At 45.9% G+C, this 19,629-nt stretch overlaps 1 protein-coding gene across 4 annotated transcripts; it reads left to right on the forward strand.

Annotated features, from left to right (window-relative positions):
- The first annotated feature begins 12,195 nt into the window (after positions 1-12,195).
- On the forward strand, positions 12,196-17,695 carry LOC119292423 (phytepsin-like). 4 transcript variants are annotated; one of them, XM_037571276.1, is made up of 14 exons: positions 12,196-12,345; positions 12,939-13,301; positions 13,424-13,484; positions 14,289-14,383; positions 14,489-14,601; positions 15,117-15,288; positions 15,362-15,401; positions 15,486-15,550; positions 16,055-16,168; positions 16,274-16,338; positions 16,583-16,739; positions 16,820-16,939; positions 17,102-17,190; positions 17,347-17,431. In XM_037571276.1, the coding sequence occupies exons 2-14, from the start codon at positions 12,948-12,950 to the stop codon at positions 17,429-17,431; spliced, it is 1,530 nt and encodes a 509-aa protein (XP_037427173.1). In that variant the 5' UTR covers positions 12,196-12,345; positions 12,939-12,947. The 4 variants fall into 4 exon arrangements, with proteins under 4 accessions (XP_037427173.1, XP_037427182.1, XP_037427178.1 ...); XM_037571281.1 differs by lacking the exon at positions 12,196-12,345 and adding an exon at positions 12,384-12,499; XM_037571285.1 differs by lacking the exon at positions 17,347-17,431 and having other exon boundaries at positions 17,102-17,194.
- Positions 17,696-19,629: the final 1,934 nt, after the last annotated feature.

Raw genomic sequence — 19,629 nt, forward strand, 5'->3', positions numbered from 1 at the left:
GCGGAAAAGATGGGGTGCGTGGGAGACGACCCCACGATTATACTATTAGTTAGTGAAAAAAAATCCAAAACAAACGCGAGATCCATCCATAAAAAAAGCGGTAAGCCAAAACGAATTTGGCAGCGCCAAAATTTTAGTCCAAAGATGAAGCCGCGTATGAAACGTCTCAAAATTCGTCCCTAACTTATTTAAAATATTTATTTATTTTACAAATACCTAGCCCTTATAATTATTTTGCAGCGCCTTTCAACCGTCTTAAGAAGCGTCTTTATTTTGCTAGTGTCCATGGATGTAGAGGCGAATTAAAAAGCGTCCCAGAAAAAGCGACCTTACGCGACAACTTTGTTGTAGTGGAGTTGCGTGCCGCCGGAGAAAACAAAGACATGCGTACGAACGACGTAGCACGTACAGCGCACCGATGCTGATCAAGTGATCAGAGCTGGGAGAACGTACGTGCTCCGGCTCAGATCATCAGGAGCTGCAAAAACGTTCCACCAGCACAGTTCCTTGGCGTAGCAACAACGTGCATGCGCGCATGTTCGTTCATGGCAGTGGCACGTACGTACGGTGGAGCGGACCGGAGTTCCTGCTGGCAGGCACCGACTGACCATCTTCCCGATCGAGGAGCTTTTGTCGTCCACGCTTCAACTTGTCAGATTCATGTTGTGTCTAAAGAGATATCGGCCTTTTCCCGCAAAGAAAAAAAGAGATATCGGCCTTCATCGTTTTTCCGGAGAAAACGGGTCAAGAAAGGACTGGACGGGATCGGGCTGATCTGAGGCCAGCCACGCAGCGCCGTTCATTGAGAAAGCGTCTGCGATCTTTTGCCGGAACCAAGTCGCCGGTCACGGTCAGTCGACGGCGCTGCCCTTGGATCGCTCAGGGCATCCCACTTTCGGTGGATCTCCCAACAGTGGTACTCTTGGCCGAAAATGCGACCAAGTGCGCGCAGCGGTAGAAAAAAAAGGGCAAGCGAAAGGACGGGGAGAGCGACGAGACGTCACATTGTAGATGGCTTGGGAAGAGGCGGCTAAGAAAAAGCATGTTTGGGAAGATCTGTTTTTATTTGACAAAACTTATATAAGCACAGGTTCTTTTTTGACACCCTATTTATGCATAAGTTCTCTATATATGGGTAAATGTTGAAATGTCGTCCGAGAATTGAGAATCGTTCCCTCATCTATTAATTATGGAGAAAAGGGTTATTCAGTTTTTTTGTGGAAAACTAAATGAAAATCATTACAAACTTGGTCATGAAAGTCAACCAAGCCAAAAGCCACAATCCCACGATGCAAACAGACTACTCCAAATTATGAGGCCACGAGACCACAATGATTAGACAGGCAAACGCCCCCGTCGCACTACCCCTACAACCCTCCTGCACATCAGACTCAACTTCACGAGTGAGCCCCCACAAACTCGTGGTAACTCGAGAAACAAACATCGACAGAGGCAACGGACACAAGCATAACGTGACGGCGGGGCAAAATACGAATAATCGTCCATCAAGCAACCACAGACACCTTTCTCATGTTATCACCTTCTTGCTTTTGCACTTGTCTGGTTTCTACTTCAAAATGATACCAGGAGGGCTAACACCACCTCTCTTCTTATTTTTTATGGCCTTGTCCTTCACGAGACAATCAATCATCTTGCTGGATCCAGGGTTAGCAGCGTCCAAAGTAGTGAGGAAACTGCAAATCTCTTTGACGAAGAGAGCCTCGGGCACATATGCCAACCCTCTGGACGCAACAACCACATCACCTACGGGAACCACATGCCCAATGGTCTCGGGCGAGTGAGAGGTTGTAGTGGTGATGTTGAGCAATGTAAGCAATGTATGACCATTTTGAGAATTTGAGAATCGGGATATACTATATAGAATAAAGTCAGATAATCTATGGCCATTTTGAGAATTGGAGTAATGAGAATTTTGACTTTTCTTTTAGAAACATGGTACAAACGCATAAGCTCATACACACGCACACACACTCACCACTATGAGGTTATGACCACAAGACCTATTTTACGGGAATAAAAACACAAGAGGACTAGCTACAAGTTGACTTCCGTTGCCTCCCTCCAATAAAAAGAGAAGACAACGTTTGCTTTTTATAACACCATATTCACGCTCGTTGCATAGTTAAATTGTCGGTGTGCGATACTGTCAATAAAAAAATTAGTGATCGTCGGTGTGCGACAGATAATAATCCAAGAAGATACAGGGAGGGATAATAGTAATGTCAGTGTCGCAAGCATGCTTGCCAATTTTTATGCGAAACAAAGTAGTAGTGTTTCGTTTGGTTGAAAAACAAGTTTGGGGTAGCATTTGGTGTTCAATTTTTTTTTCATAGGCCAAAACATCTAAACCTTTTACCTAAACTTTGCAGGTGGCATTTGGATGTGACTATGAATACATCAAAGTTTTGTTGGGACCTTTTTGACATTTTGAAATTCATTTTCACGTGCAGGAGCACGTGCTCCAAATTGGATTTCCGCACATTCACGCTAGCTGGTTTCATAGTTAAGTCGTCGGGGGGCGACACTCTCAATGCAAAAAAAAAAATAGTAATAGTCGGTGTGCAACAATATAATCCAAGAAGATGCGGGGAGGGATAATTTTTCTGTCCGCCTTATCTGCCCAACAAAGCACAACAGATATTTACATAGGTTGGCCAATTGTTGCACGCAGTTGCTGCAACCTCACTTTTCTTTAGTTGCTCTGGATCTGCCTAGGGCATTCCACTTTTTTTTTTTGAGGGAAAGGGCATTCCACTTTGGCGTCGCACCAGCGGTGGTGGGCCGAAAACACGGCAAGTGCGCAAGCGCCGCAGAAGATGGTCGTACACAGTCGATGGCTACGTGGTGCATCGACGATGAGCAGAAAACAACAGCCGAACAAGTGGACGGCGAAGAGGGCAACGCGACGGATTTGCTTTGGTCCTGATCGGCCTGTCGAGCGGGGTAAAATGGGAAGAGCTGCTTGTTTTTTTCACGTGCTGTGATAGGCATGGAGTCAAAGCATTCGGATAAATAAAATTTCTTTGGTTTCAGAAAAAAAAAACTTTGCGTGGCGAGCATTCAGATCATCAATGTCATTGTGTTTTCTTCGAAGGGGACAAGGTATATTCTACTCTGATTCGCAGCTTGTAGATATCATAGTTGTATACTAGTTGGACGGACGTGCACGGGTATTTGAATATTGAATATCAGCTCCTACAAGTTGACTCTCGCCTAGCCTTTATCCAATGCCAGAGAACGCCCGGTTTCTAACAGCTTGTATTTTTCTACTAGTATTGGCTAGGAGTACATAGTTAATGCTGATTCTTTGGTTCATCGCGAAATATATATATATATAAGTGCTGGTTCATTTGGTGTGCGAATGTGCGATAAAGATATTCAGGCCGGAGCACGCATGATTTGTCCACCTTATCCATCTGCTCAAACAAAGTATAGTACATCCACTTTTTTTTATATACTAGAAAGTAGCAGACACCCCTTATCTACTACCACTATAAAAAAAAGAGGGTGGAGAACCAAATCATCCTATTCATCGAAACTTGCAATCTGATGGTCTATATCCCTCCAGAATACTAAATGTGTTTTACGCTTTAATTACCCACCATGCCATTACTTAATTAATTACCAATCATTGTCATTGGGTTAGCATTGTTCCCCGGCCACGTCGCTCCCCTCTCCCCTCTTTTTTAATTACCCACGTCGCTCCCCTCCGCCCCACCCCTCGCCCGCCCGCGCAGCGCCGTCCGCCTCGACCGCCGCCGCGCCGTCCGCCTGGTCCGCCGCGCCGTCCGCCTAGACCGCCGCGCCGTCCGCCTCGACCGCCGCCCGTGCCACCCGCGCCACGCACCGCCGCGCCGTCCATGCTCGCCTGGACCGCCGCGTCGTCCGCCTCGACCGCCGCCCGTGCCACCCGCGCCACGCACCGCCGCGCCGTCCACGCTCGCCTGGACCGCCGCGCCGTCCGCGCCGCCGCGCAAGGCACCTGGACCGCCGCGGTAAGGACCATCTCGAGCTTTAATTAGCATCTTCGGAATGCTTCCGACCATCTCTACTGTCAGACATTTTTATTCTGCTCCATCTCGAGCTTTACTTTTGCTTGAGCACATGTCAGTCAGATGTCTCTTTCTAGAGGTGCTTCGTCAATGTTCTTTTCAATCAAAAAACATGTTTCACAATATAGCAAGAGGTACCCCATCTCCCTCAGTATAGTAGATATGACATAACCTAGATACCATTGAGATTTGCAAGGTTGACAATACAATTCAAAGAATGTGTGTATGTTTACTAGCTATATTTGTTGTCGTGTTCCAGGGTTACGTGCAAGATAGTGCATATGTCGTTGGGTTGCTCCTGGGCACATATCCTTGTAACCCCGAAACTGAAACTGCAATCAGAAATTACTATAATTGATATTCTGTGGGCTACCAGCACTGATATTAGACATTGAGTGGATCGAGATATTTGACGAAATGTAATACAAACCCTATTAGGTAAGCATGATGAAGTTTCTGAAGTACTCAACAATGTAGTACTCCGCACAGTTACATAGTTTCATATCCTTTCGGTTTTCTGTATCAGAAACTTCCATAGTTCCAACTTGAATTTTATTTTCTGTTCTCCATTTGAGTTTCACATCCTCTTTTCACTTACGATTCAGGCAAAGGCTGGAGCAGGCTCTGCAACTCTGTCAATGGTAGGTTATGCCGCCTACTTTGCATGATTAGTACGTGAATCAAGTTATATCCAACACATGCATAATTACTTGACATGTGTCAGCCCTTGTGCATAGTCTCTAATTTTGATCCGCCCAGTCAGACAAGGATTTGCAGAGTGTCTAATGAAGGTTCTTCCATTTACCAGCCTTTCTTTCCTGATTAAGAAGAAAAACATATTCTAATTACCTTTTCTGATAGTATCTTTGAGTTAGCTTGCATCCGAGAGTTAAGTGCTCCATGATTAGGCAACAAAAACTTACGAATATTGCATGTATGATCGGCTGGAGATGAGATTCTGGCTTTGAGGATGATTATACATTTTATAGGTTATCTTTTCTGGAGAAGCGGTGGTGCCTAGGTGTTGCAGATGGAAGAAGACTTGGGCATGAGCATGTTGCTATTAATCCATGTGTGCATCTTCTACGAAATGACAACCACTCCATAAGCGTGTGTCCACGGTCGCGTCTGCGGCTCCTCCACGGTCTCGCCTGAGATAGCCACGGCCGACAACGGCAGGAGGACGAGGTCGACGCAGAGAGGTCCGCCTGCTGCAGTATCTGCTCACCGAGAACACGCGTCACGTCAATGTTGGCAGCGAGTAGTACCCGCCACCTGGTAATTTTATACATGTGAATCCGTTCATTAGTTTTGGATGTGCTACCCTTCAGATTCGTGTTGTAGAACACATGATGAATCAATGGCTGTAGAACCAACGAATAGCCCGATCCTGGAATGAGGGATGGAGAAGATGGAGAAGGACCACGTTACCCTTCACAGAGCATATCATGGAAAGAACACAGAGGTACAGGGCATATCATGGAAAGAACACAGAGGTACGTAGGTGATATCTTTCTAATTAGTGTTTAATTGAGTACAAAGGGGTACTATATAGAAACATCATCATTCTAAGGGGTAGGGGTGCCGGGTACTATATATTTCTCAGAGTATAATTTTACCGACTGTGCACAAGATGTGATTAGTTGATGACGTGTATGTTTGTAGTGAAACAAAGGACTGGAATCGACAATTTCCTGGTTTAGTATAGTCATTAAATTATTCTTCGGTTTCTATTTGCCGGATCTTCCGTTGCTATGCTGAAAATTCCACTTTTGGAGTGTGTCAAAGTGGTTGTGATTGTATTTCTAAGGCTATATGTTGATTAACTTATCGGACAAGAACATTCGAGTGTACAACATTGTCTCTTTGTGCATGTTGCCTGCCAAGTTTCTTTAGCATGAGGCAGATATACTGTATTGCTATTTGAGATGTGATTCTCTATCCTTAGAAGCATGTTCTTCGTCCAGATTTTCTGTATGCTCTCTGATCTTCAGAGATTATACTCATGCATCTCACAATCTCGGCGGGCAATGACGTCTCTCATTATGCTTATCTCATGAGAAATTTGGAAGGAGAGGAATGCTCGAGTCTTCCGCCACACCGCGGTGCATGTAGGGGTTCTTGTTGCTAGAATTAAAGATTAGTCGAAGTTGTGGTGTCTTGCGGAAGCTAATTTTTTTAGTAATGTGATGCCGCCAGAGTAATGTGTGTAATTTGGAGGCCAGAACATCTATACCTTCTTATTGAAGGAAAGTGGCAAATCTTTTGCCCGGTTTTAAGAAAAAAAAGTCTTGATTAAATTGATTATAATATGTTATCTTTGGAAATCTCCTCATCGAGAGAGAAGCACTTCAAGCTATATGTAAGATATTTGGTATATACTTCAATTGCACTTGTGATTTTTCATCAAAGGAAATTTGTTCGATGCAAAATAATTGTTATCTAGACAAATCTAAAACAAGTAATTGCCCTTATGCGATATGTGTCGCAAGCTTATTCTAAGGCAAATAATGTGTGAGCTTTTAGATTCTGTAATTTCGTTACTGTTACTAACCGAGCATGGATCCATAGATGTAAAGGGTTGCATGAATATTTTACAGGTCGGAATGGATCCATAGATTCTGCAATTTGTTACTTTATATTTTTTGCGAACCGGTGATCTTTTTTTACATTAAAACGGGGTTAATTTTCATGACAGCAAGTTGTTGGTAGCTCGAGAACAATGTTTAGGGCTTTGATTTTAGGGATTGAAACTTCAAGTTGGTATAATAGTATGCATACAAGTTCAAGGTTTAGAACAAAGTTAATGCAAACCTTTGTTCGAAGGTCACATGTGTGTTGCACGTGCACAATTACTAGTTATAATAATAACAACAAAAACCTCCAAATAGTCTAATCCATCGGTGGGTCAATTATTGGATGCCTTGCTTGTCCTCTCTGCCTTCCTTTCATTGCTGCCTTCACACCGGGATGGTGGACCATCACTCACCGGATGTGCTATCTGCCCTGCCGGATGAGCACGACGGGTAGGGGCCCCGCCTTCTGGCGTGCACGCGAGCGAGCGAGCGACGGGGTGCGCGGAGCAGAAGCAGCAACATATCTCTATCTCACTCCGCGCACACGCCATCGTGCCTCCTCATCCTTACCCCAAACGGTGCGGCTGCACCCGAGGCTGCAGGTCACTGGCGGGTGGGGCCGGCAGCCCACCTGGCCAGCAGCGGCTCGCGTTTGGCTCGGACGGGGAGGTTCCCACTTCCACGAGCAGCTCATGTGCGCGCCGTATCTACGCGGAGGTTGCAAAACATCCATCTCCGTCACCGTCAGACGGTGACTGATTGTGCACCATTGCTCTCTCATTCCAATTTCCCTTTTTTGCTATCATATCACGTTCCCACGAACGAATGCGAAAGCCCTGGACGCTAACAGCTGCATGAAAGACACGGCTGTGACCGGAGAAAGCGAAGATACCCCTGAAAAATCAGATCTTTTTTAACAATTGTTTCAAGATGCCATTTTGACTAGAGAGGTCATGAAGAAAAGAAAATGGCCTGGGAACCCTAGATGCTCATTTTGTAGGAGCATTGAAACATCTCAGCACCTGTTCTTTACTTGTCCAGTGGCTCAGATAGTCTGAAGGACGGTAGGCTGTGTGCTGGGCACAGACCTATGCCCAAATAACATCTGGCAATTTTTCTCCCGGTGCTATGTTTTTTTACCTGACAGGTTCTATACCTTTGGACTGGCATCCATATGTTGGGCTATTTGGAATAGCCGTAACCAAGCTACTTTTGAGCATAAACAACTTAAAACACCATTTAATGTGGTATACTCTGCATGTGGTTTTTTGACATACTGGGCAGGCTTGATGACTGGTGCTGATAGGGAGGCAATGGAGCGTGGTGCTAAGATGCTCAAGACGAACGCTTCGGCAATGATGAGGATTTGCGCAGCTCCAGCCAGGGCGATGATGGATTGAAGCTGGTGCTTTCTGGTGTTAAGACCTGCGTCCTGGTCCGACCTGCTGCCTTGTTCTTTTGAGTCTCTTTCACTCCTGTGTGGGTGTATGTTTGCTCAGCTGCGAGCCTTGTTGAAAGATCGTGGATGTCGCCTAGAGGGGGGTGAATAGGCGTTTTAAAATAATTATGGTTTAGGCTTGAACAAATGCGGAATAAACCTAGCGGTTAATTTGTCAAGCACAAAACCTAAAACAACCAGGCTCACCTATGTGCACCAACAACTTATGCTAAGAAAGATAAGCAACTATGTGATAGCAAGATATATGACAAGAAACAATAAGGCTATCACAAAGTAAAGTGCATAAGTAAAGGGCTCGGGTAAGAGATAACCGAGGCACGAGGAGACGACGATGTATCTCGAAGTTCACACCCTTGCGGATGCTAATCTCCGTTTGGAGCGGTGTGGAGGCACAATGCTCCCCAAGAAGCCACTAGGGCCACCGTAATCTCCTCACGCTCTCGCACAATGCAAGATGCCGTGATTCCACTAAGGGACCCTTGAGGGCGGTCACCGAACCCGTACAAATGGCAATCCTTGGGGGCGGTCACCGAACCCGTACACTTTGGCAACCCTTGGGGGCGGTCACCGGTACCCGTCAAATTGCTCGGGGCGATCTCCACAACCTAATTGGAGACCCGACGCTTGCCCGGAGCTTTGCACCATAATGATTGAGCTCCGAACACCAACAACCGTCTAGGGCGCCCAAGCACCCAAGAGGAACAAGCTCAAAGGTACCAAGCACCCAAGAGTAATAAGCTTCTCAACTTGTAACTTCCACGTATCACGTGGAGAACTCAAACCGATGCACCAAACGCAATAGCAAGGGCACACGGAGTGCCCAAGTCCTTCTCTCTCAAATCCCACCGAAGCAACTAATGCTAGGGAGGAAAATGCGAGGAAGAACAAGAAAGAGAACACCAAGAACTCCAAGATCTAGATCCAAGGGGTTCCCCTCACATAGAGGAGAAAGTGATTGGTGGAAATGTAGATCTAGATCTCCTCTCTCTTCTCCCTCAAAAACTAGCAAGAATTCATGTAGGGATTTAGAGTTAGCAAGCTCGAAGAAGGTCAACAATGGGGGAAGAACACGAGCTCAAAGGATAAGGTTCAATGGGGAAGAAGACCCCCTTTTATAGGAGGGGGAAAATCCAACCGTTATGTGCTCAGCCCGCACACGAGCGGTACTACCGCTCAGGCGGAAGAAACAGGGAAAAGGAGCAACAAAACATGAACCTTGGGGCGGTAGTACCATAGGAGACAGCGGTACTACTGCTGGGTTAGGCGGTACTACCGCACCCTTCGGCGGTACTGCCGCACAGAACGAAGGGTAAAGGGAAAGAGGGAATCGGGCGGTACTACCGCGGAGGAAGGGCGGTACTGCCGCTAAGGAGCGGTACTGCCGCACTACTGCCGCAGCGAGGTACCGCACAATCCGACACAGAAAAAGACCCCTCGAATCGACGCGGTAGGGACCTGGTAAGCCAACGGTAGTACTGCTGCGGAGTCACCGTCGGTACTACCGCTGCGGAGCGGTACTGCCGCTTGTGACTCCTCAGTGGTACTACCGCTGGGTACCACGGTACTACCGCTGGGACCCTGACAAAAACCACACTCAAGAAAATCAGAACTGCCATAACTTCTGCATATGAACTCCGAATTGAGCAAACTCAAGCTTGTTGGAAATAAGACGACGAGTAGCATCAAAACAGCGACTGGTTATAGTAAGAAGAGGCAGGGGAGGTATGCCTAACAAAAAAAGGAGTGAAACCTCCAACCGAGAAGAACCGACAAAACCTCCAATATCGTAAACATCATAGAAGATGCAAGGGAACTCCGTTTTCAATGAACTCAAGCTTGTCAACAAGATGACGGTAAGCTCTAAGACTCACAAAGAGAACCAAACAAGAACCAAGAAAGATGATGCAAGGATGCAATGGTTTGAGCTCTCTACGAACGACACGATCAAGCTACTCATCGAGAGCCCCCCTTGATAGTACGGCAATCGATCCTATAACCCGGTCTCCCAACTACCATCATGAGACCGGTAAAATAGAAAACCTATCAAGGGCAAACCTTTGCCTTGCACATGGTCCACTTGAGCTAGATGATGACGATCTTGACTTCCTCAAGTTGGACCACCTTTCTTGATTGTGTTGGCTCGATGAAGACTAGTTGATTGCTCCCCCATACTCCACTATGGGTGAGCCTTTCTTCCGCATATCTTCACAAGTCCATTGTCACCATAAAGGACGGCAAGCTTCAAGCATTTGATTTCTTCGTGATGCTTCACTTGAACTTGCACACCGCAACCTTACCCCACAAAGAACCCTCACAAAGACCATGGGTTAGTACACAAAGCGTAATTGACAATGCTTACCATACCATGGGATCACTTGATCCCTCTCGGTACATCTTCTACGCTTTGTGGGTTGATCAACTTGATTCACTCTTTAACTTAGTCTTGACCGACCTCTCACAAGACCAATCTTTAGGTAATTCCTTGAATAGCACCTTGGTCGACACAAACTCTCCTCGAAACCAACACATGTACTCCAAGAAAAGCCTATGGACAAAACTTTCAAATATAACTCAAGGCAACCATTAGTCCATAGAGATTGTCATCAATTACCAAAACCAAACATGGGGGCACCGCATGTTCTTTCACTTGTGTCCTCGGGGTTGATACTGTTGGTTCTTTTGTTGCGTGTGGTCTGAGGGTGGAGTTGGGTGTCACTGGGTTTTCGCCCCACAACGGGCTGCCCGATGACGGGTGCTCGTGGTGGTTTTCCCAGTGGTGCTTTGAGCTCGCGCTCCCTTTCCGGTTCCCTTATGTTTGTTGGTAGGGTCTTTGCATCTGTTTGAGTGGATCTAGGAGATTGTGTGGTGACTTGAACTTTGTATTTCCGTTATGATGAGTAATGGAAAGGGGTGGCGCCCGGCTAAAAAAAATCTCTTTTTTTTAGAAAATGCATACATCCGGCTGTATCTCTACAGATTGCAAACGGGTCGAAGAGTCTCATCGCCATCTTCGATTCGTGCAAGTCGATGGCGCGCCATGAGCCTAACTTGATGCCACACCTTTATTTTAAAACGGCAGGGTTACGAAATTGTCGTAACTACTAGGGCCAACAAGTAATTATATGTCATGAGAAGACGCCAACGGTGACAATCTAGAACATCAAGAGGTCAACCTAGAGAAATAGATGAAGGCGTTAAGGGTAGTCCCTTCGGTGTTGATGCCAAAAAGTGTTTGTCGCATGATCTTGTCGGTGCATAGATAGTATTTTGCGAAACCAACCCTCGCGCACCCGCCGGTCACAGAAGCAACTCTACCACGATATGGGACGAGATCGAATATGCTTCTTCCTCGTTGCATCACCGCCGGGGCAAATGGCACAAGGACATGAAAGAAAACCTAACAAACTAGGCCAAGACTTTACACTAATACGCACGATATGCATGCCGCCCTCACTCGTCGGCGTCGAAACCAACTAGGAAACATGAGGGAAGGGCTTTGTGGCGCCATATGGTAGTATTTTTTTAACGGGAGAGAATTACTGCATGGTTTTGACCGTCATCACCGGCGGGGCTACGTTGTAGCAAAAAGGGCCATGGCCCGCCCAAGTTTTTATGCAATTGGCTGGGCTAAGAGTAAATGTGGCTCATAATTATCAAAAATAAAAATATTGAACTTGTCTTCAGACTAGCCCGCTCATACTTTTGAGAGTAGCTCCGCCACTGGGCCCAGGTGAACATTGGAGACAAGCAAACCAATAAATATAAGTAGATGCAACTTCCAACAGCAGTGTACTGTACTCACTCCTACTAGTAATTTTGATTACTACAAATTTAGCATCCCATGGCCAGGCCGAATGTGATGTCCTTGCACGGATACTCCTATTATGGAACCAAATTACTTGCTTCCACGCAAAGCAACCCACCAGCAGGCGAATTCCTTCGCCGTTGCCGTCCCTGTCAAATTCAGAGAGAATTCATTGATCACCCGCAACCAGCTTCCCCCATCCTCGGTGCTCTCCTCCTTCACGCACGCACCACTTCGCGGGGTAAAGCTAGCAGTTTCGATTTCGCGTCCCTATCCTCTCATCCGACGGCTCGCTCGGCACCGACCACCATCCAACGGGCCCGAGGCCCGAACCGCTTTATATAAACAACTCGCATCGGGTCCGTGGTGCGGCACACGTCACTTGGCTCGGCTCCGCTCTCCTCTCTCTCCTTCATCCTCCTCCGGTTTCTGGTGAGCTCCCCCCTCCCCCTCTCCCTGCTAGCGGTGCGCTTCTCGTGGACTCCGCTCGACTGACTGCTTTCTAGCGCGCGTTAGAGTGCGGGAGGTGGTGATTCTCGTGTGCGGGTCACTGGGTTTTTGGTGTGGATCTGCTCCCTTCCCGGGTGTGAGTTCGAGGACTCGATCTGGCCTTTTCGCCGATTTATTTTGTCTCTTTTGAGCGCCGGTTTTGGTCTGGATTGTGCTCGGCGTCGGCGGTTAGATTTCGTTTCTGCTTGTCCGGCTCGCGTTTTTGGCGTCGGTCGATTCCAGGCTGCCTCTCGCGTGCTCCGCGGCGTTATCTGCCTCCGATTTCTCTGGAATTTTTCCGATTTCGTTGGTTCCCGTTTCAGTCGCTCTGAACCCTCGATTCGGCCCTTGCTAGTAGGTTTCTGTGGGATTTCCGCGCCTAAATTCCCACTCGGCTGCGTTTTTTGTGGGATTTGGTTGCGGTACTACTGTCAGTCAACTAGTAGTTTAGGAGCGTGCTCTGCTACTTTCCCCACTAGGATTTACCCAGTCTCGCTTCCTCTTACGGTTCGATTAACCCCTCCGATTTGCTGCAGATCGCGACCATGGGAACCCGCGGACTCGCCGTGCTGCTCCTAGCGGCGGTGCTGCTGCAGGCCCTCCTCCCGGCGTCGGAGGCGGAGGGCCTGGTGCGGATCGCGCTGAAGAAGCGCCACATCGACCGGAACAGCCGCGTCGCCGCGAGCCTCTCCGGCCGCGAGGAGGGGCAGCACCACCTCATCGGCGGCGCCAACACCCTCCGCTCCGAGGAGGAGGGCGACATCGTGTCCCTCAAGAACTACATGAACGCCCAGTACTTCGGGGAGATCGGCGTCGGCACGCCGCCGCAGAAGTTCACCGTCATCTTCGACACCGGCAGCTCCAACCTCTGGGTGCCCTCCGCCAAGTGCTACTTCTCGGTGCGTCCTGCCTCCTCCTCGGTGGTGCTGACGCCGTTTTTACTTTTATTTTAGGATTAGGAGGATTTGGTTGTCCGTGATGCAGGGGATTTGACTTTTGGTTTGGTGCTTTGTTGGTGCAGATTGCGTGCTACCTCCACGCACGATACAAGGCGGGTGCGTCCAGCACCTACAAGAAGAATGGTTAGCGTCTGGAAACTTCTCTCACCACCATGCTAGTGGTTGTGCTTTACAGTTGACATGTTCTATTCCTGTCTATTTACTTGCTGCTAAAGATAGTGTGTATTGTAACATCCCTCTGTGATTTGTGCACTTCACATGCATTTCCCCCACCACCCACCAACCGTAGCATGCTATTTGTATGTGCTGCAGTCATTCTTGCACTTGATTTTAAATCTGCCTAGTTCCAGGTAGTGTCTTAGCTTATCCCATATGTCAAGTTCCAGCTACCAGGTAGTGTCTTAGCTTATACAGGTAGTGCCTGGTTCCAGGTAGTCTGGAGAAATTCCTGTCTGTTAAGCCGAAATTGAACAGTTATGAGCTGAGATTGCTTTGTAAAAATATTTTCTGTGAAGTCAGATGTGTACTGATGAACTACTGTAAACCATTCATGGTTGAATGTGAAGCAGATGGTCAGTTCACTTTAGGTGCAACATCCTTGAAAAGGATGCTGCAAAATGACTGATGTTGATGTAGTGCCCATTGCTGTAGTCAGACATAGTTATGGAGGTGTCGTAAGTTGTAACAGTAGCTGTCTTTGTTGAGCCTATTAAATAGCATTTGCAAGTTGCAACTCTAGTCACATACTATTATACAGGAAATGATAATGTCCAGTCCTTGCTATAGCCTTTTTATGTTTTGGCAGAGTCATACTGATGATTCTCCACATTTTCATTGGTTTCCTTTTTGTTTGCTCTGATTAATTCATCTCTCTATTTGGTAGCCGTTCGCTTTTGATAATGTTGTTTTCTCTTGTTATGTCACCAGGAAAGCCTGCTGCCATTCAGTACGGCACTGGTTCAATTGCTGGATATTTCAGTGAGGATAGTGTTACAGTGGGTGATCTAGTTGTGAAAGATCAGGTTTGTGTCTCTTTATATTTCTGAGTTGATTTGTTGATTATCTCTGATTGTATGCATCACATTAATGTTTTTTCTTGTTAATATCTTATTTGGTTACCATATTAGGAATTCATTGAAGCTACAAAGGAGCCAGGTGTTACTTTCTTGGTTGCAAAGTTTGATGGTATTCTTGGGCTTGGGTTTAAGGAAATATCTGTTGGCAAAGCAGTACCTGTGTGGTAAGACAATCTGGCCATTAGGATTGTCTTTATTCATCTCTTCTGCATAGTTCAATTGCTTTATTGCTGTAAGAATAATATGTTACTTTGCATATAGTGCTTTCGGCCATGCAGTGCTATTACAATTCTTTCACTGGTAGCTGCAAGGACATTGGCTTTTAGTAGTTCCTATGTGCAGAACATAGCATATATAATTGTCAGTATCCTAAATATTGACCTGATGAGGAAATCAGTAACCTCCCTTTATTTAGTTGTCGCAGTTTAAATGATACTCTGCTGGACTTCTTGTTGTGTGTTCATGTTTGCTGCATCGGTCATGGTAGCTTTGCTTCTAACAAAACAAATACTGTATATACTTAAGTATTTACGTTCATGACTTCATGTATGTGGAACTGTCCTACAGTTTGGTTCATGCATTTACTTGTTCTGTTTCTCTCATACATGTCACGATTAGCCTTGCACACTCTTTGGATTGTAGCATATTCATGATCCCTAATGATACATAAACATTGCAGGTATAATATGGTAGAGCAAGGTCTCATCAGTGATCCTGTTTTCTCGTTCTGGTTGAACCGACATGCTGATGATGAAGGAGAGGGTGGTGAAATTATTTTTGGAGGAATGGATCCTAAACACTACGTGGGTGAACACACATATGTCCCAGTCACCCAGAAGGGATATTGGCAGGTTAGTCTTGTTCTTGTGTAATTTGAATAATATTTTATCCTCTAGCTTATGAATGCACACTTACTTGCTGCAGTTTGACATGGGTGATGTCCTGGTTGGAGGGAAGTCCACAGGTACGGAATGGTTATCTTCATGTTAAAATCTTAATGTGTTTAAATCTGAATTATCTTATGCGTGTTCACACCTGTGGTTATCAGGATTCTGTGCTGGCGGTTGTGCTGCAATTGCTGATTCTGGAACTTCATTGCTTGCTGGTCCCACGGTATGTTGTGATCTTCATATAATTGTTTATCTTCAGAGTGGCGAGTGACATCCACTTTTTCAGTTGAAATCGCTGTTATGTATGGCATTATCTACTAAATATTGCAACATTTTTATCTAATTGATTTATTATTTCGGGGAAATTATCTTAGTAATGATCAAATTCACACTATTTTTGTACGATCTTCCAGATTTGTAGGCTAGACACAGGCTATGTGCTTAAGAAATGTGATGATATAGCACCTGCACCTTTTACTTACAAATCACAATATCGGAAGAACATTTTGCTTGATTCCATTAGTATCATTGTACAAACTTAAGCTTACATACATGGGAAGGGTCAATTTCAGAAATCTTTTAGATTCCAAGCTTAATTTTAAGAAGTAAAGCTTACACTAGGATGGTTTATTGTTAATCTTATGCAAGATTCAATCTGGATCACACTGTTTATCACTGGTTCTCTCTTCTTTGCTCCATGTTGACACGTTCCTATTCACCAATGTAGGCCATCATTACTGAAATTAACGAGAAGATTGGTGCGGCTGGGGTAGTCAGCCAAGAGTGCAAAACAATTGTTTCTCAGTATGGACAACAGATCCTCGACCTGTTGCTAGCAGAGGTTTGTATGTTCCCATACCGCCTGTTTACTATTTTGGTAGCTGTTTGGTGAATTATATTATCTCTTAAAGGAGAGGACTAAACCTGCTCTGGTTTCATGTTACAGACACAGCCCAAAAAGGTCTGCTCCCAGGTTGGTCTGTGCACCTTTGATGGGACTCGTGGTGTTAGGTGAGAACTGCAAATTCCATTTCTGAATTTACAAAACAGAGTATCTACTATTTGACTATTAGCTAGTTGTGATGTTAATTGTTACTAAATACAAGTATTGATTAACTACTGCGACCGAGTTTGTTACAGTTGACTGAATAAGTGGAACAGTCCCAAGGCATTCTTTCATTATGCTGTTATCGCGGCTCGCATTTGTCTTCTTCCTTTCGTGGCTCATTTTCCCCTTGTTTATCTGTGTGAACAGTGCTGGAATTCGGAGCGTGGTCGATGATGAGCCTGTGAAATCGAATGGCCTCCATACCGATCCCATGTGCAGTGCCTGTGAGATGGCTGTTGTGTGGATGCAGAACCAACTTGCACAGAACAAGACCCAGGATCTCATACTAGATTACGTTAACCAGGTGAGCTTAGTGACCTCCTTTGGTGAAGTTCGTTCTATACTGATGTGGTGGCACTCTGCTCATGTGTATAAATTTTGCAGCTGTGCAACCGTCTGCCAAGCCCCATGGGAGAATCAGCTGTGGACTGTGCCAGCCTTGGATCCATGCCTGACATTGAGTTCACCATTAGTGGCAAGAAGTTTGCGCTGAAACCAGAAGAGGTGTGACCTCTTGTTCATTTTCCTCTCCTATTTGTTTCCTTCTGTGCAACCAGATTGACCCCCATGTTGTTTTCTTTGTTTCTAACTCTTCTACTCCAAATTAAGCCTACTTGCCTTAGCCTTTAGCCTTGTGGCTGAATTTTGTTCTCTTCGATCGTGCAGTATATCCTGAAGGTTGGCGAAGGAGCTGCTGCCCAGTGCATCAGTGGATTCACAGCCATGGACATCCCGCCTCCTCGCGGTCCTCTCTGGTAAATCTATCTACACTCTCTGCTGTCTTGTTCAAGGGCATACCAGTTATGTTACACCTGATGAAATCCCCGGCATGCTATAAACAAGTTCTCCATTTACCTTGTTGACGCTTGACTTCTGCTTCTGGCGCTGATACATACATCTCTCAACTGCAGGATCCTGGGAGACGTCTTCATGGGCCCCTACCACACCGTCTTCGACTACGGCAAGCTGCGTGTCGGATTCGCCAAGGCGGCCTGAAAGGGTGGTCGAGCGAGCGCCCCACCGCGGAGGCGAACACTTGCGCCGGGAGAGAGCTTAGCTTTTTTACTCCGAATTTGACCGGTGCTGTGTGTGTATATATATGCTACATGCTGCTTTTCAAAGACCCTGACATGACCAAGGGTTGTTCCTAAGATGGCAAGACTGTTTGTGGACGTTTGCCCCGAAGATGTTGAATTATTATGTGATAAACAACGTTTGCCTTCTAGAAACCTGTGGTTTATCACGCCAGAAGCTTAGCTACTTGTCCTGTTTGGCCTCCATGCTATGAAATCGTTCGTTTGGGAGCATGAACCGAGATAATTTGGTGGTTGATGTGTCCATCTATGTTAGGGATCCAGTACTCTACTCACACGAGATGTAGGATTGAGTGGCTGATTACAAGCACAAGTGTGCTAAAGGAGAAGATAGCAAGAACAAGGAAGAGGATGAGAGCCGAGGTGGGAAGAGGAAGCTGCCGCCGTGACGTTCCAGTCGTGATCCCAAGCCCGGATGATCTGATCGATGACGGTCTTTAATGTGCCGCCCTCGCTAGCATGAATCTTCAACAGCCCCCATGAGTCTTTAGCAATGAATACCAGAATTTTACCTATGGAAAAGACGACATGTACAACTTGATGAACCTGCAGCATCTCATTTGGCACCGTATATAACTTGTTGGTGGTTGTAACTGGGACAAGCACCTATCAGCAGTAGCTGAGAACAGCATAGTCATGTCCCCAGCGACAAACTCTATTCAGCAATATTCCAGGAATGTGACGCCACAATTAAACGACCCTCCTTCCGCAACTTGCCCTATTGGCCCCAAAGTTGCAAGACAAATTTGTATCAAACAACGATCATGCCCAGGAATGCTCAACGAGTGTATTGTTGCTGACTTTGCCATCTTCCTCTCAAAGTTGAACTTCAACTAACAAGTTCAGCGCTGGAGCCCAAGCACATGTACTGCAGATGTATAATGGCAGCCCTTCAGTGCAGATGAAGCTAGAAGCACCACCACACTCCAACTTAGATAATGGCTCATGTGCATGATCTGCACCACCAATAGGAAAAATTTCGGGTGTACTATGACTGCATGTAGTTCTGATCCTTATAGGCTGCATATACCCAACCTTTAGTGAAACAGACCACTGATTCCTTGTCCTTCTCCTGAGGAGTTCTCTGTGCAAACATGTAGATGCTGGAACTGTTGGCTGCAGCTGAGGTCAGACTTGTAATGGTGCCTAAGCCAAAGTAATCTGCCATTTGAAACCTTGGTATAGAGTCAGTCAACAAATATTTCCCCTCTGAACTATTGACATTCAGTTGGATACGTTGCGACCAAGGTGGTCGTGGCTCACTGATGATATAGCATTTTTGCTCCTCTTGTAGGGTAGTGGCAGCCCTCGGTACAGACGCCCAGGAACCGGCCATGTTTGAACAGTTTGTCCAATTTCATAGTGAAATTCATGATTAGCACACTCATTTAGATTTTGAAAATGACATGATTGAGCACGTGTGGACTCACATTGGCAACCAATAGATGTATTGATTCATTATATTCATTCAAGACAATTTCGATTTGGTTGTAAAACTATTTTTATTAGAGACAATTTTGATTGGGTTGTAAAACTATTTTTATTTTCAGACAATTAATATTTGGACATGCAAACTTGTTTTAAACATTGAAATATGAATATATAGGCATTTTTGGCCGTGGCGGACAAGATGGGGCCAAAGAATAAGTCCGCGTGCTGGGCGCACGGCCACCGCATCCCAAAACAGGCCCGGACACGACCTCATTACCCTACCCAAACGGATAGAATCCAGGCAAAACGGACGTCCGTTTGGGATCATGCGCTGGAGTTAGCCTAATGCCTCGGCACAAGGGTGCACGTACAACACTTACAACAGGGTCACCACCATTGGCCGTTATATACTTACTAGATCGGAAACGCGCCAAGGCGCAAGGGTGCCGGTCACTAACGCTATGGCCAAGTAGTGAATGCTCAATTTAGAAGGAAATTAAGTATAGCATACATATTCAAATAGGATATAACAAAATAAAAAGAAGAGGAAACATTCACATGTAATTGGAGCGAAGCACCGTTAAGTTCAACATCATCATGAAACTATAAGGCAACGTATAGTTCTGGGTGTTGCAAAAATTATCATTTAGCTCACACAAATTTATCTGA

This window comes from Triticum dicoccoides, chromosome 1A, assembly GCF_002162155.2.
Source record: "Triticum dicoccoides isolate Atlit2015 ecotype Zavitan chromosome 1A, WEW_v2.0, whole genome shotgun sequence".
NCBI classification, from domain to species: Eukaryota; Viridiplantae; Streptophyta; class Magnoliopsida; order Poales; family Poaceae; genus Triticum; species Triticum dicoccoides.